Consider the following 16,221-nt stretch of genomic DNA (forward strand, 5'->3'; position numbering starts at 1 on the left):
AACACGGAACAGATAGGGGAGGACTCATACTAATAAAAAGAAGGATGCTGATAGGCTCAGGCAGTAGGACCAAATGAGGTATTGTCAGAAAGTGTCCAGGGAATCCAGCCTGCGGAAAATACTACAGTGGCAACCCTCAGCAGCCCTATGAGCTCAGGTAAAGCCAAGAATGATAACATAGCTGAGTATAACATATGGGGGGGGTCATGAATGCTAGCTACCAATTATTAAACAAAACAAACCCAAATGTAACAAAACACTGTTGATTATGCTTTAGTATAAGGCCTTCATATTATGATGCTATTGGGGATCCTGGGGAGCCCACCCGCACAAACAAGAACAGCCCTCTACATTGCAGTTGGGGAAAAGACATAAGGTAACACTAACACAAGTCACTGGAGGTGGTAGGTGTGTGGGCACGGTTCCTAGTGGGAAGTGTCACCTATGTAATACCATGGAGAATGGAAAACAATGGGCACGGTTCCTAGTGGGAAGTGTCACCTATGTAATACCATGGAGAATGGAAAACAATCAACCGAGTGGCTAATCCCAGCCAACAACGCTAGGTGGGTTTGTTCGTGAGTGGGCGTAACTCCTTGTCTATCACTAAAACTCTTTAATGCGTCTCGTGAGTTTTGTATACAGGTGATAATTATACCAAGGATTCTATACCACCCTGAGGATTGTATGTGTACCCAGCACACAGTCGCAAGTTATCATCTGGAAAGACGGGAACCGTTCACGGCTCTAACTTTGGCCACCCTAATAATCCTGGGAGGAGCTGGAGTGGGGACCAGGGTAGCCTTATTGGTTAAACAAAATCAAGAATTTACTTCCTTACGCGTTGCTGTGGACGAGGACCTGACCCAAATTGAACAATCCATCTCGGCCCTGGAAGATCTATCAGGTCACTTTCAGAGGTAGTGTTACAAAATCGTAGGGGATTAGATTTGGTATTTTTCAACAGGACGGGCTGTTTGCAGCCCTGAAAGAGGAATGCTGTGTATGCTGATCACACTGGAGTGGTAAGAGATACAATGGCAAGACCCAGGGAAGGGTTGGAAAAAAGGAAACGGGAGAATGAAGCCCGACAGAGCTGGTACGAATCTTGGTTTAATTATTCACCTTGGCTTACTACTTTATTATCAACAATAGCAGGACCTTTGTTGTTATTAATAATAGCACTAACTTTTGGACCATGTATTTTTAATAAATTGATTGCGATTGTAAAGGGATGTTTAGAAGCGGCACATCTAATGCTCATACATGCCAAATACGAGCCAATAAGTACCAACAAAGGAATCAAGGAAACATTAGTTCTTAGTAGCCAGGCATTGCAGAGCTTCAATGAACAAAATGAGTAACTAAAAGAAAAAGGAGGGATTGTAATACACAATAAATGTTTGTTCATTGTCTTTTGTATTATAAAAACAAGGAGTTCTGTTTGAGGAACGGGAGTTGTGAAAACTCCCTGCTGAAGTAAGGAGCTGTATAATGCTTTGCTAGACACTATGAAAATTCTTTTGCTTAATGTAACAAAATCGAGAACCCCCTCCCCTTCTCTCCTTCTGCATCTCAGTAGCCTCTTTTGTTAAAAAACCACTGCTGCAAAGCTCATGTAACCATCTCCTGATAAGTTGTTAAACTAGTGTATCAACATCTTGCCTTCCTGTCTTACCCTGGGCCAACATGCCCAAATAAAGAAAGAAGTTGAGCCACAACGCCGAGGAAGACTACGGCCTTCATCTTCACGACCACCAGAGGGACAGAGACGACCCCCTAGCAACAGTGCGCGCAGTCGCAGAATACACCAGGATGTGCTGCGTAATCCCAGAATTACCAAGATAGAAAAAGGGACCCTGGCGGGGGTGAGGTGCGCGCTGTTGGCGGAGCCGAGACTCCCCGGCCGCCCAGCGCTGTTTTGCTTGCTGTTGCTTACTCAATAAATTCCTTTCTATTATTAATGCAATGCTCTCTGAAAATTAATTAAGGGGGCAACTTATAACATACACGAGGGTGTGCACTGGGCTGTGCATGCCTGCCTGTGCGCAGTGGGGTAAGAGTGTGCATGGGTGCTTCCATATGAGTGCACCAGGGTGTGTGTGTATGCATGCATGTGCCTGCCTGTGTGCTGGGGTGTGTGTGTGTGTGTGTGTGTGTGTGCATGGGGGTGTGCACACCCCCACCACAGCACCCAAAGTGTCGGTGAAGCTGCGGACCGAGGCCGGGCGTTCCCTGTGCGGTGGCAGGCAGCCACCCTCCCGTTTCCTCCCTGCCTCACCCGCTCCTGGCCCCAAGCACGCGTCCCCAACAGCCACCAGGTGTAGACAACACAAAAACACAACTAAAAAAAAAAAAAAGGTGCAATTAAAACCCAAACCCAACCAAACCCCAGGATGAAGCAGAGCCCAGAGGGGCGGTAGGAGGCAGAAGCTCCCCGAGGTGGGGTGCACGGCCCAGGGGTGAGCAGAGGGAAGGGGAAGCGGTGCCAGCAGCGATAGCAGCGCCCTGCGGTCCCGCACACGTTTCCTGGGCAGTGCTGCGGCCACAGGAAGGTTGGGTAAGGTCGGGGGCTCTGGGGGCTGCTGATATGGCCTGCGGGGCTCGGGGGCTTCCCCTTGAGCTGTTTGGTGCCAGGGTGAGCCCCCCTGGGATGCCTCCCCCTGCCCAGGGCGCTGCCAGGTGCAGGAGGAGAGAAGGGGGCACCCTCCGGGGGCTCTGAGCCGTGCCAAGGGGAGCGAGGCTCGTGCCAGACGTGTGAGCTGCAGGACCCTGTACAAGGAGGGTGTTGTCCGCGCTGTTGTCTCCCACCAGAGGGCACGTTTGGGTGGTGTTTGGAGGCTGGCTGCCTAAAACAAGCCAGGATCGCTCCCCCAGCCTGGCAAAGTCCCCCCCCTGCTTTGCACCTGGGTGAATTTTAGGGGATTTGGGGGACCCCGCACGGGCTGCAGCTCCCAAATTCAAGCCCTGGCACGGATGCGGGGATGGCCTGGGGGAAATCTGGGCAAAGCTGCCTGCGTGGGACCGTCGGGTGGATGCGCCCAGGCGCTGAGCAGGGACGCTCGCAGCCGTTTCCACCCCCTGGGATGCAGAAATCACGGCGGTGTCCCCGCCAGGCGTTATTTCTGTCCTCCTGGCAGCCGCCCTGCGACGCTGCTGGGGCTGGAGAAGATACAACTCTTGGTATTTTCAGCTCTTAGCATCACCCGAGGAGGTTTGCAGAGTTCCCCAGCTGGGAAATACAAAAGCCTCGGTGGGCGGCTTCCTCGGCCCCGCAGCGCCGGCTCCCCCGCAGCCTGTGGTTATCCCTGCCTTGGCGCCGTGGGGAGGGAGCTAATTTAGGAAAGCTGCCTGGTTCTTTCGGTAAAGCACGAAGCTACCCCCAGACAGAGTGTTATGGGACCGAGTTACCCAAAAAATCCAACTGCTTCATCCTCCCGTTGGCAATGCAGGGCTGTTGGCACCACCCGGGGAGCAGCAGGGGATTTGTTTTCCCCTGCATGCTCCCAGCCCCATCTGGGCTGCTCCTGGACATTTCTGGGTGCCGACAGCTCCCGGCCGACCCCAGGAATAATTCTGGCTGCCCGAAGGGGAGCAACCACTGCGGCGGTGCCTCGCTTACTTCCCCCGGTTCTGGCAGAGCAGCGATGCTGCGCCAGGCTTCTTCAACAAAACGAGCACAAAAACACCCAGACAACACTTTATAAAAATTAACAGCATTAATAATTTCGCCCCAAATGAGTCCGCCAGCGCTCCTGGCTGATGCACAGCGAGGTGCCAAAGCCCAGCCTGTTTCCCAGCAGGTGGACAGCCCCGAGAGGGGCAGGAGCTCGGAGGGAGCTCAGCACCGGTGCTGGGCTGGGGAGGAGGAAGGCTGCATGTCGGCGAGCCCGTGCTGCTGCAGCTTGTGCCCTGTTGGAGCTGGGGTCCCCCCGCTGCTGGGGATGGCACCAGCAAGGTGCCAGCTCTGCTTCTGGGGGGACACTGTGCAAAATGTCCCTCTTACTGTGGTGCAAATGTGTAGCACAAACGCAGCTGGAAGCGGCGTTGGATGGTATCAGGCTCGGCTGCTTTTACTGATAGAGGAGGGATGTTTTACGGAGAACAGCACGTTTAGAGGGTGCCGAGAAATAAATAATCAGTGAAGCCGAGGAGAGGGAGCTCGGGGCTGCGGGGTTTTGGGGAGCTGCTCCCCAGCAGCTGCTCAAGAGGGACGGGAACACCTCTGCAGTGTCCTTTGGAGCATGGACATGAACACAAAGGCTGGTTTGGGGCTGTCCAGGACACCAGGCACCACACTGCGCCCCTAACCTGGGCTGCCCGAGGTGCTGGCAGTGCCTGCAGGCACAGGGCAGGTGGACGTAGCATTTCTCCCTGCCCTGCTCTTGGGAGCTGCCAGCTCTGGTCCATCGGTGCAAAACGTCAGCGCAGGGCAGCAGGGGTGCGGAGCCAAGCAGCCCACCCGCAGCTCCCAGCTCCTTTGCCTGGCCAATTTTGTCCATCTGGACAACCCAAACACTTGGGCTGCTTTCTGATCCCGGCACCACTCCCTACCAGGCATGAGGGCTCCAGATGCAGGGGGACGATTTCATCCCCGTGCAGTGCCCCTTGCACAACCTCGTCCTCTCCGAGGCTGCTCCAAGGTAGCTCCAGAGCCTGTGGGAGCAGCAGCTGCCTTGGGGAGCCATCTCCTGCCCAACTCAGCATCCGTCCTGGTGTCCCCATGTGGGTCCCATGCCCAAGGTCCCATGCAGGGCGGTGGTGCCGGGTCCTGAGCCCTCACTGCGCCGCACGCTGCCGGGCTGGAAGCATGTTGGCGTAGAGCTGCTCCTCCTGCAGGGATTTGCGCACCATGGCGTAAGCGGGCTCGTTATTCTTATCCAGATTCTGGGATAGAAAGGGAAAAAAGTATTAAAAGGGCAGTGTTTGCAGGTTTCCCCAAGCAAAAGACCCTCCACCTTTTGCAGGAACATCTTGCATCCTTTTGGAGCAAGCGCAGAGAGCACAAGGCCACCCACGTTATCCGCTGACATTTGTGTCCCCACCAGCCCTGTCCCTCTGCATCCAGCCCCAACCCAGCCTCCAGCTGAGCCCCCCACGCAGCGGTGACAGCCCCAGACCGGGTGTCCCCTGCTGCTGCCTTGTTCCCCACCTGGCCGGGCCTCTTGACCTCCGTGTAGTCAGTGGCTGCTTTTGCCGAGGGGCGCAAAGCCTCCACGTTGCCGTAGGGCTGGCTCTCGTCTGTGCCATCTGGGTGCTCAATTTCTGCGTAGTGCAGCACGTCTGCTCCCTGAAACACCACCGAGAGTGCTCTGGGGGTGCTCCCAAGCTCCCTCCAGCTCCCCAGCTGCAGGGGTGGACACCTCTCCCGTCCCACCTTTCTCCATCATCGGGGCTGGGACGGCGGCAGGAGCACCGAGGGAAAATTCACCCGCCCGACCCCAATTCCCCTTCCCAGGGTATCTCTGTGGCAGTGGCACAGGATCGCTGCTCAGCTCTTGCTGCCGGCCAGCTGAGCCCTCAGCTTCCCTCCCAGCTGAGCCCGGCTGAAGCACACTAAGCCGGCAGCCTGAGGCTGGGCTCGGGGCGCAACCTTTCCCCCTTCCAGCAGAGCCCGGAGCAAGCAGTCCCGACAGGAGCAGGGTTTGCCTTACCACGTTCGGCGTGCCATGGATCCTGTCCATCTCGACAGCTGCTCCTGAGACGGCTGAAACACAGATGTGGTCGGACACAGGCAAAGCCAGAGGATCAGAAACATAAAACAAAAACAAAAACAAACCAAACACACTGCTGCTGCCAAGCTCAGTGCGGAACAGGAAGGGGGCCTGCTGCCCGGTGAGCACCTGAAGCAGCTCGTCAAACAAAACCAGGCCCCAGCCACCAGCTGGTGATGGCCTCTGCTGGCCCTGCCCTCAAACTCTGTGCCAAATCTGCCGCAAACCTGGCTACAAAGCCAAGCACGCTCCAAGCTTGTGGTGCGAGCACGTTGCAGCCAGGGCGCATGGTGCCGTGCCGGGCAGCACCCATCCCACCAGCTGCCTTTCCCCATCACCGTGGGGACCCGAGCCGTGGGACGATGCCGTCAGAGGAAGGAGAGGTCCCCCCACAACTTCCCTTGCTCACAAAGCAGAGAAGTCGCTCGGTGGAGGTCAGGAATTGGGTGAGTTAGCGAGGGAATGGGGAACTGAGAACCAAAAGAGATAAAACAACAGCACGCGGCACGAGGGCCTCGCTTACCCTGCTTCCTTTTCCTGGACAGTACCACCAAAACCCCGGCAGCAACGGCGAGCAAAAACAGAACCACTGCGATGCAGGGAGTGAGGACGACCAGAGCTATGTCCAGGCTGCAAGAGAAAAGTTTCTGCCCTCGCACCTCTCGGCTGCACCCAGCAGCAGGGGCAGGCGCATGGGGCCATGGCCAGAGGGTCACAGCCATGGGCAAGGGGCTCGCCTGGGGAGCAAGGCAAGCAGGCACGGTGGTCCTCAGCCTGCAAGCAGCAGAAGCAGGTGGGACACTGGGTTCTGCCTCATTCTGCTGCGTCCTGAGCATTTGGAGGAGCGCTGCCTCTTGGTTTGCTCTGGTTCAGCTCCACTCTTTGGTGGCGTTGTTGTAAGGGAACGAGGCACGCTGTGGTGTGTCACCGGGGCTGCTTTTGAGGAAGCAGTTACCCCCGAGCACGGTGACGAAGCCTCAGCTTTCCCAATTCTTGCATCACCTCCAACAGCCAGCAGAGAGGGGAGGAGGCTCCGTGCTCTAGCCCCAGGCTCTGTGAGGCAGCCCCGTGGGACTGTGCGGCTACAAAGCAGAACAGGGCCCAGCTCAGCCCGCGCTTGGCTTCCCACGGGCAAACAGCCCCACAGAGCTGGGGAAGGAAATGGGGCCAGGGCTGCAAGCAAAAACCACTTCTTGTATGGCCAGGACCTGCAAATTGTTTAAGCTGCAGACGTGGCTGTGGGGGGCCGAGCAGCCCGCGGTGCTGCAGCTGATCCCTGTGCGTAGCGGGTAGGGTGAAGGGCTGGTTCCTAAAGGCAAGGGCAGGAATCCCTAAGGGCAGCCCGAATGGCCAGGAGTGAGATAGCCCCGCAGACAGCTCAGGGAGGGAGGTGGAGGCTGCTCGCAGTGCGGGCTGGCAGCTGGCACTCACCCATTGCCAGGGGTGGCAGAGGGGCTGGCTGTCCCCTGCGTCCCTTCCTGCTGGGGAGGTAGCTGCGTGGAGCCCGAGGTGGACTCGGGTGCAGTGGCCGAGGTGGAGGGCGATGCTGTCCGAGTGGGATCTGCAGCAAGAAGAGGAAAAAGGCTCAGCCAGGCTCCCTACCTCTGCAGGGGAAACACTGCGGGTGTTGCAGTGGCTTGGAGAGAACCTCACCGTGCTGCCGGGACACCCTGCATCCCCTCTGCTCCAGAGCACTCAGCCCGAGGCGTTTGGCTCTAACCCAACCCCTGGGAGGATTGCAGCAGGATCCCAGCAGTCCCAGTCCCCCCAGCACGCACACACCCCCCCAAGCAGAGTTCAGGCTGCAGGAAGGGGCCTCAAGCACCCTGTGTGCCACCAGCACCGACACGGCACGGAAATGGGCTGGGAGCCGGGGCTCCCCAGAGCTGGCAGTGAGGACAGGAGGGCGCAGGCAGGGAGAGGGCCACGGGGGGAGAAAGGGGCCACAGGACACGGGGAGGAGGGCGATGCACTGCAGCCATGGGGTGGCTGCCTCTGCGGGTCCAAGAAGGGGCCGTGGGGACATCTAAAAAACACCGAGGTGCCCTGGGGACGTGTCCTGGCACAGCCCCGCGGTGCACGGGCACCCACCTCCTCCCACAGCCCCTGCTCCTGGCGCTTCTGCTTGGCCAGGGGGGCACCGGCATTGGACCTTGGGGACCCGCAAGCACTGACCTGGGGACACGATCACCTTCACACTGTCACTGTCATCAAATATGCGATTTTCCACCCCGCAGCGGTAGGTGCCCGCGTCCTCTGCCTCCAGGTTCTCTATGGTCACGGTGAACACCCGCTGGGTGCGATTGTCCCAGATGGAGAACCGGCCCTGCTGCACATGGGGATTACTCTCCGAGGTGGCGATGGTGAAAGCACAGGTCCAAAACCTTCCCAGGCGGCACCAGTACTTTGAGTTTTTCTCGTAGCCGTGCCGGTACGAGCAGGACACCGAGAGGGACCCCCCCAGGTACCCACGCACAGTGCCGGGCCCCCTCACTGCCCGGCCGCCTGCCGAGGGGAACAGAGCCGTGCAGGCGAGCAGCAGCAGCAGCAGCATCCTCAGCACCCCCAGCCCCAGCTCCAGCCCCAGCAGCCTCGGCATGGCCGTGCCCGCCCTGACCTCCGTGCCCGGAGCCTCCCGGTGCGGCTGCGGAGCCCGGCCCGCCCCCGGGGCCGTACCTGGCGGCCGGGCGGAGCTCGGCGACCGCTGCTTCCCCCTCTTAAATCCCCCTCCTAAATCCCCCCCCCGACACCCTCCTTACCACCCTCCCACCCCGCTTCTTCCCCTCGAGGAGACCGCAGGGAAGGATGGATGGAGCCTCGACGCGGTGCCCGAGCGCTTTATTGCGGCGGCGGGGGGCTGAGCGCTGCGAGCCCCGGTGCTCAGTGTCTCCGCAGGCTCAGCCACAGCACGGTCATGCTCATGGCCACCAGGGCCATCAGCTGCAGCCCCGCCAGCAGCGGGAACCAGCGGAGGCTGTCGCAGCGCCCCGATGGCACATCCGCACCCAGGGTCACGTCATCCGTGCTCCGCGGAGCACCCGTGCGCAACGGCGTGTCCGTGCTCGATGGGGAGCTCCTCACACCCGGTGTTGGTGGCAATGAGGTGGACCAAAAGAGGGCATCGGTAATCCTCTGTCGTGGTTCTGCAAAGGCAAAGTGGGCCCAGCTGTGTGTGCAGCCCCCTGCTCTCTGCCCCCGCTGCGCCCGGGTGTTGCCACCTCCCGCAGCCCGTCCCCAGCCCCGCACCGTGCGGCCGGGCACTGGTGCCACGCAGGGGACCCGCAAGCACTGACCTGGGGACACGATCACCTTCACACCGTCACTGTCATCAATGTGAAATAAGAGCTTTTGCACCCCGCAGCGGTAGGTGCCCGCGTCCTTTGCCTCCAGGTTCTGTATGGTCACGGTGAACACCCGCTGGGTGCGATTGTCCCAGATGGAGAACCGGCCCCGCTGCACCCGGGGATTACTCTCCGAGGTGGCGATGATGTAGACGTCAGAACCACAGGTCCGAAACGTTCCCGGGCGGCACCAGAACTTTGAGTTCTTCTCGTAGCCGTGCTGGTACGAGCAGGACACCGAGAGGGACCCCCCCAGGTACCCACGCACAGTGCCGGGCCCCCTCACTGCCTGGTCGCCTGCCGAGGGGCACGGAGCCGTGCAGGCGAGCAGCAGCAGCAGCAGCAGCCACATGGCCAGGATGTGGCCTTCAGCACCCGTCGGGCAGCCCTCCGGCCAGACGTGCTCCTCGGTGCCTCTCGGGGGCTTCGCTTCCTCTTTTGCCTGTGGCTCAGCACCACTCACTGGTGGGGGTCAGGCTCAGTGACCGGGGTGCTGGTGGTGCAAGAGGATGTGAGAAATCAGCTGACAGCAGTGGAAACTCGAGTTCCCATGCAGCTTCCTGGCCTCCACCGGTGAGTGATGCCGAACCGACGCTTCCCATTGCCCCGGGGAGCCCCCCCGGTGGGTGCAGCCCTGCCCCTCCCCACCTCGCTGCTGCACCACGCGGTGCCTCCAGCCAGTGGGACACACAGTGGGGTCTCCACAGGGACCCCCTGAACCCCAAACACGTCCCATCCCTGCTGCCCCGGCCAGGATATCCTCTCCCATCCCCTAGCAGCAGCCTCCCCAGCCTCCTCCTTCCTCTTTCTCACCGACTGGCTGACCCTGTGGTTTGCTGGGCAAATCCCTCAGCAGAAGGGGAGCCGGACGAGTGGGTAACAGGATGGGTTAACAACCGGCTGGTGGGTCGGCCTCAAAAGGTTGTGGTGCCTCCAAGGGCTGTGGTGCCTGGGTTACATCAGGCTGTTGGCCAGTCAGTGGGGTTCCCCCAGGCTCCATTCCGGGGCCAGTTCTCTTTAATGTTTTTAGAAATTAGCCAGATGCAAGGTCATTTTGTGGGTGATTTGGGGCACTGAGGGTGCCCCTTGATGGAGACATGGCTGAACTGGCCCTGACCTATCTCCGAATCCTGGCCCCACAGCGGGCTCTGTGCAGACCAAGGGTCTGTCCTGCTGCTGGGAACGAGCCGAGGGGCGAAGTGTGAAGGGCGCAGCGATGCTGGAGGGACCTGCAGGTCAGCCTGGAAATGGATATTTGGACCCATCCAGCAGGGCTGGCGCTGCTCAGGGCTCCTCTCCCCGCAGTGGGGCTCAGCCAGGTGCTCGTGTCCCCCCCCAGGACACCAAGTCCCCCCAAACGGGGCTCCCTGCACGGCTCTCACACACCCACATTTGCAGCCCCTGGTGCTCTGACCAGCACTGGCAGCTGGGGGAGGATGTGGACAGACAGACAGACAGACAGACAGCTGCAGGATACCCAGCTTTATTGCAAAGTGCCTTTGCTCAGCAGACACGGGCTCTCTGCACCCCAAACCCTCCCCGCTGCAGCCTTGGGGGTGCTGGCAGCGCTTTGGGCTTTGCAGGGGGAGAGGTGCCTGGTGCCGAGCAGCTCCCGCTGCGGGGCGGGTGGCTCAGCCCCACAGGGTGCGGGGCAGGGGGCAGGGGGATGCTCTGGGACCGTCGGGGTGTGCAGGCTGCCCGATGCCCCGGACAGCTGCAGGTTTCCCCGGGGGCTGCATCTCCTGCACAGGTTCCTCACCCACACGGCTGTGCACACCGGGGCCAGCGCCACGGGCAGCTTCAGGCTGAGTAAGAGCAGGAGAAACAAGATAATGATAGGGATTGTGCCGGGTCTGGGCAAGGAGGACCCGGTCCAGGGCATCTCCACACCCGGCAGCCCCGTGGGATGTGCTGGGAGCAGCCCAGCTGGAGGCAGGAGGCTGGGACAGCGGGGATGCGCTTGGGGTGGGGAATTGGGGTGTCCCCGGCCTCTGTCTGTGGGCAGAAGCTGTGGTGCTGCTGAGATCCTCCTGTGATGGATCTGCAGCCCCTGGTGAAGCTCATTCCCATCCTGCAGCCCCCCTGCTCCCTGCCCAGCTCGGAGCAAAGCGCCGGTGTCTCTGCAGGGGAGCACCCGGGGACCCCGCTGCCCACCCGCGGCACTCCCTTAGGACTGGAGGAATTCATTTCCTTGCTGGGCGCCGTGTCTGGGCCTCCCCCTGCTCCTGTCGTGGCACAAGGTGTTGGTGTAGAAGTTCTCATCCTCCAGCTCGGCGTCCTGCTGACACGGGGGCGGCGTGTCCCTGGGGTCCTGGGGCAGGGCAGGGACTCAGCACGGCACGGCCGGGTGCTGCAGGGCTCCCCGGTTCCCTGCTGCCCGTGCCGGGGCTCTCACCTTTGTCAGGGCCAGCTCGTTGTCGTAGATGCTGTCCAGCTCCCCGGCGAAGGCAGGCTTGGAGGGGGTCAGGGGGGGTTCGGTGCGAAGGGGCAGCGTGTCCCCAAAATCCTGAAACAGGCAGCGGGGTCAGGGGGCAGCCGGCCCCGCTCGCTGCCAGGCTCAGCCCCACGGGCTCCAGCCGTGCCCCGGGGCACCCACGGGAGCCCCAAGGCTGCAGCTGCAGGGGGGGCTCGTGGGGACCGGTGGTCCCGGGGGGGGGCTCTCCGGGCACTTGCCGTATGGTGCGGCTGAACCCAGTCCTTTGGCTTAGATCTCACCGCTCCCAGGGGTCTCTGGAGATCTGGGGGCAGGAAGAAAAGTTGTGGCAAAGCAGCACAACACACAGCACAACACAAACCCCCCCAGCTCCTGCCCCGCTCAGCTCCCCAGATGGGTCCCGCTGTGCCCGGGATGGGCGCAGTGGCACCCTTGGGTGCCCTTACCTTCCCTCCTCCTCCACAGGGCGTAGGCGAGCCCGGCAGAGCCGGCCACAGCCAGCAGGGAGAGCAGCACCGCCGTGGGCACCAGGGCACTCAGGGCTGACCAGGGGGGGCTGGAGGCAAGGGAAGAGGAGCGGGGCTGTTTGCCTCCCCCCTCAAAGGCTGGCGCTGTGCTCCTGCAGCCCCCTGCCCACTGTGGGATGGGGCCACGAAGCAGGGACACCAGCCTGGGGCCCCACTTGGGTCTCTGCTGCTGCGTCACCCCCCGAAAAAAACATCTCCAGAGTGTCCCTGTGAGCCCCCCGGTGTGAAGACCCCACGTCTGCGAGCCCCCCCCCCGCCCCGTGGTGCCCATGGCTCACCCCGTGGCAGTGGTGTTGGTGCTGTTGGCCGTGGAGAGGAGCTCGGTGGTGGCGTCGGAGAGCCAGGGCGAGGGGGTGGCTGCAGGGTTTGCAGGCACAGCTCGTACGGACGCATCGGGGGTGGTCCTGGGGGAAGCTGGGGTCCCCCACGTCCCACCAGCAGGAGGTGAGCACTTGCCTGTACCGTGCCCAGCCCTTGCCCCTGCCCTGCCGGTGTTCCCAAGGGATGTTCTTTCCCTGCAGCTCCCCGTGCAGAGGAATCTCTCTGGATGCCAGGGACTGAGGCTTTCCCAAGGCTGCAGGGCTTGGTTCTGCCCCTTTTCCTCACCCAAAAGCTCAGATTTTGCAGCCCAGACCCTCTTTGGTTTGCAGAGGCTGGCTGGCAGCAGCTCTCTGGCTGCAGCACCTGGTGCTGGGAGCCCAAATAATGGCCCAGGACTGGCCTCGGTGCTGCAAACCCCTGCGCATGGCTCCTGCATGCACCTACGAGCACCCCTTAACGAAGGGACCCATCATCCCTGTGCCCTGCCACTGGTTTATACTGGGTGCCAACCAATACAAGCGGAGCCGAGCTGCACCATCTCTCCCCAACACAACCCAGCACCTTCCTTCCCCCAAAAATGCTTTCCCCTACAAAAACCAAAAACCAACAAAATGCCAACGCTCACCTGGCAAAACCCTGATGGTAACCGGTGTCATGATGTCCCTGCCCACCCGCTCCACCCCGCACCAGTAGCTCCCGGCGTCCTCCTCCGAGAGCTCCTGCAGGGTGAGCAGGACGAGGCAGAAGACGTGGTTGTCGGCGATGGAGACGCGGCCGCGCTGCCGGGGCACTTCTCGCCCCGCCGTCTCCACCACCTTGCTGCAGGAGTCCCGCGAGGCCCCGCGGCACCAGTACTTGTTGTAGCCCTGGTAGCCCGGCGCGTACCAGCAGTTCAGGGTCAGCGCCTGCCCCGCGTGGCCGCTCACCTCCCGGGGGGCAACGAGAGCCTGGCATGCTGCGGGGAAACCAAACAGTGATGGAGAGGAACCAGCCCTGGTCCCCCAAGCTGCCCCTCATCGGCTCGCTTCGGAGGGGCGGCGAGAAATAAGCACTTTTGGGGAGACCCCATCTGCCCACTTTTAGCCCCAAAAGGCTGCGATGCTATGGCTCCGGGGCTGGTACCCGAAGGGGAGCCTGCACTTCTAGGGGGGGGCCCAGCAGCTCTGCGCCCATCCTCACCTGGGAGAAGGAGCCAGCCCCAGCCCGGCCAAGTCCCCATCATCCTGCTCCGCTCTGGGGGCCCGCGAGCATCGGCAGCTCTCAGGGAAGTGAGAGGTGAGGGCTGGGGGGCAGGGGATGCGGGGCTGGTGCTCAGCCCCCGTGATCTGCTGCTGCTGCTGCTCCCTCGCTCATGCAAGCGGTGACCGCAGAGCAGGCGGCTGGCTGGGTTTGGGTTATTTGTGTCTGCGAAGAGTTTCACCTCGGGGCTGGGAGGGGGGGGGTTCTGCTGGGGGGAAAGAGGCTTCGGGGTGCTTTCTGCACACTGGCCCAGCTGGAGGCTGGGTGCTCGGGGCAGTGGGGAGGGTGGCAGCAGGAGGAGCAGAGCCCTGAGCCGGCCCCGGGCGCGGGGACGTGGAGACCATGCGTGAATGCAGGGGGGTGGCACGGGGGGGTCAGGGGCCTCATCCCTGGTGCCGATGTCCCTGTGATGGGACCTGCTCCAAGGAGCTTTCCTGGGGGCTCCCCAGCCTGGGAGAGGAGGCTGAGACCCCATAACCCCTGCAGAAGACCCGTGATGGGGCCAGCACCTTTCACAGGGCGCACACACGATGGGACCCCACAGCCAGGGCATTGGGGGCCAACCCAAGGCCCCCTTTTTCCTCCCCACACTTCTTTTTGGCCCGTTTGCTCTCCGCGAGGAAGCAGAAGGAAGGAAGTGAGCCTGCAGGTGAAAACCCAGAACCAGCAGGGCCGTGCAGGAGCGGGGTGACCGCAGCGCCTGCAGCAGCGTCTCCTCCATGGGGCGCCGGGACAGGGCAGGGGACAGAGGCCACATCTCCACCCCCCCTTCCTCCCCCTGGGCTCTTTCTCACCGCACAGGAGAGCCGCAGAGGATAAAATAACCCCGGGGCTGCCTGCTGTGTGCTGGGCTCGTCCCATCTGAGCAGCCCCCATCCGAGCTGCGTCCTCTGGTCACCTACAGGCGGGGTGCTGGGCTCCTTGCCCCTGCTTTGGGGGTGTTTGGAAAAGTCACCGATGCTGATCTTTGCTCATTTAATGCATGGAAAGGGGACGGGGAGAAGCAAATCTGCTGAAGCAAAGTGCTCCACAGCCGCCCGGCCCCACACAGAGATCGCTGGTGGTGGGGAGCCCCTGCAGCCCTTGCCCACTGGTTGTAGGGTTAGGGTTAGGGTGAGCGATGCAACCAGGCGCTGCTTTTACCCAGGGAGATTCTGGGTCAGGTCTGATCTCTGGTCTTCACAGAAATGGGCAGAAATTGAATCGGCCAAGGCACGAGCAGTGCATGGAGGGCCCCACAGGTGTTCATCCCCAAGCCAAAAACCCCTCCAAGACCCCGTCCCACCTTATCCCACTGCAGCCTCTGAGCTGCAACCTCTTCAGCGACGTTTCCCAACTCTGGATCCTGTTATTGAATTGGGGGGCTCTGAAGAATAATGCGTGTGCTTCAGCTCCAGCTCTCACGTGCTGCTTTGTCAGCTTTGGAGGAACTGTCCCTGTGAGATAAGGGGAACCCTGTAATCGCCAACGGGGCTCCCACAGGGCTGGCGGGATCTGATCTGATCCCTCTCTTCTACTGCCATCTCCAATAACTAAATAAAACCAGATCGTTCCCAGATCCCCTGATTTAGCACAGAAAAGAGAGCCCTGAGGGCCTGGCTGGGGCCGGGGCTTCCTGGGGGCTCTGCCTGAGGCTGGGCTCCGTGGCGAGGAAGGGTCAGGGGGCCGGGGGTCGTTCCTGTGGGGGCGTTCAGGAAGGTACAGAGGGTGAAATTCTGACTCCTGCCTATTTCCCAGGAAAGGAACAGCCACAGCAGGGCTCACAGCCCCTGGGACCCTAGAAAACAAGTATGGCGACACTTTTTCCCATGAAAAAGTGCCCCCCACAGAAGCCTTTGGGTACACCTGAACTCCCCAGGGGAGCCTTTACACAATCCCACATGGAAATGGAGTCTGTGTTCACACTTTCCAAACAACCCTAAATGTAACCTTAACACTGAGCCAAACCCCAAGTGGAAGGCCCAAGTGGAAGGCATGTCTGACCGAGGGCAGGAAAGAGAGAGATGAAGTGGAGGCCCACTGCAGGAGGGAATGTGGTGAGCTATCCTCCATGAACCACACAGACAATGCTTGGGCTGTCCTTGTTCAAGTACACTTCACTTCTGCTTTTAAGATAGTATTTACTTAATATACTTAGTGAAATACTAAGTCCATTAAAGGGACCCATTGCTGCTATTTACATAACAAACTATACCAAGTCTTGTATTACTCCTTCCCTACCCTGGGCTCTTTTTCCTGTTTCTTGCCTTTCCACTCCAGGGAAGAACAGAGCACTCTTCCTATTCAACAGAACCAAAGACCACCAGCTTTAGATACTCTAAGGTTAAACAGCGTAGCTGTTACTTACCTCTTACTGTTCAGAGTGAGTTTCTGATTTCTGGGAATAAAGATGCAAATGAAAATAAAACACTGACCCAAGCAGCGTTCTGTCTGTGCAGAGGATTCTTCATGAAGTTCTTCAGTGTCTTTAGTCCAAGCTGACGTAGCTAAAGGTGGCAGAAAATAACCTGGGAATTTTGTACTGAACGCCTAAGAACAAACATTTTTGGACTGAAATTCTTCCTTATACTTCAGAAGTTGTGACACAGATACCAACTTTTCCTCACAGTGTTTTAAGAGATAAGCAAAATACATGCCCCCTGGTA

General features: G+C 60.2%; 3 protein-coding genes across 3 annotated transcripts; all 3 read right to left on the reverse strand.

The window, feature by feature from the left end:
• Positions 1–4,779: 4,779 nt before the first annotated feature.
• LOC116496685 (CMRF35-like molecule 8) lies at positions 4,780–8,268 on the reverse strand. Its single transcript, XM_032199926.1, has 6 exons — positions 7,890–8,268; positions 7,146–7,275; positions 6,238–6,344; positions 5,655–5,707; positions 5,153–5,290; positions 4,780–4,887 (listed from the first exon to the last, which is right to left on the reverse strand). Exons 1-6 carry the CDS (start codon positions 8,266–8,268, stop codon positions 4,780–4,782), a joined length of 915 nt encoding a protein of 304 aa, XP_032055817.1.
• Positions 8,269–8,594: 326 nt separating this feature from the next.
• Positions 8,595–9,407, reverse strand: LOC116496686 (CMRF35-like molecule 5). Its single transcript, XM_032199927.1, has 2 exons — positions 9,008–9,407; positions 8,595–8,857 (listed from the first exon to the last, which is right to left on the reverse strand). Exons 1-2 carry the CDS (start codon positions 9,405–9,407, stop codon positions 8,595–8,597), a joined length of 663 nt encoding a protein of 220 aa, XP_032055818.1.
• Positions 9,408–11,222: 1,815 nt separating this feature from the next.
• Positions 11,223–14,297, reverse strand: LOC116496687 (CMRF35-like molecule 1). Its single transcript, XM_032199928.1, has 7 exons — positions 14,168–14,297; positions 13,517–13,594; positions 12,963–13,292; positions 11,936–12,031; positions 11,729–11,793; positions 11,451–11,561; positions 11,223–11,366 (listed from the first exon to the last, which is right to left on the reverse strand). Exons 1-7 carry the CDS (start codon positions 14,295–14,297, stop codon positions 11,223–11,225), a joined length of 954 nt encoding a protein of 317 aa, XP_032055819.1.
• Positions 14,298–16,221: the final 1,924 nt, after the last annotated feature.

Source organism: Aythya fuligula, chromosome 18 (assembly GCF_009819795.1).
Source record: "Aythya fuligula isolate bAytFul2 chromosome 18, bAytFul2.pri, whole genome shotgun sequence".
NCBI lineage: Eukaryota > Metazoa > Chordata > Aves > Anseriformes > Anatidae > Aythya > Aythya fuligula.

Coding starts and splice junctions, on each gene's coding strand:
- LOC116496687 (XM_032199928.1), bottom strand. CDS start 14,297: ATGGAGGAGACGCTGCTGCAGGCGCTGCGGTCACCCCGCTCCTGCACG. Junction 13,595..14,167: donor AGCAAACGGGCCAAAAAGAA/GTGTGGGGAGGA, acceptor CTTCCCTGAGAG/CTGCCGATGCTCGCGGGCCC. Junction 11,794..11,935: donor CCTGTGGAGGAGGAGGGAAG/GTAAGGGCACCC, acceptor TCCTGCCCCCAG/ATCTCCAGAGACCCCTGGGA.
- LOC116496686 (XM_032199927.1), bottom strand. CDS start 9,407: ATGTGGCTGCTGCTGCTGCTGCTGCTCGCCTGCACGGCTCCGTGCCCC. Junction 8,858..9,007: donor GAAGGTGATCGTGTCCCCAG/GTCAGTGCTTGC, acceptor TTGCCTTTGCAG/AACCACGACAGAGGATTACC.
- LOC116496685 (XM_032199926.1), bottom strand. CDS start 8,268: ATGCTGCTGCTGCTGCTGCTCGCCTGCACGGCTCTGTTCCCCTCGGCA. Junction 7,276..7,889: donor GAAGGTGATCGTGTCCCCAG/GTCAGTGCTTGC, acceptor TTCTTGCTGCAG/ATCCCACTCGGACAGCATCG. Junction 5,291..5,654: donor TCCATGGCACGCCGAACGTG/GTAAGGCAAACC, acceptor GTGGTGTTTCAG/GGAGCAGACGTGCTGCACTA.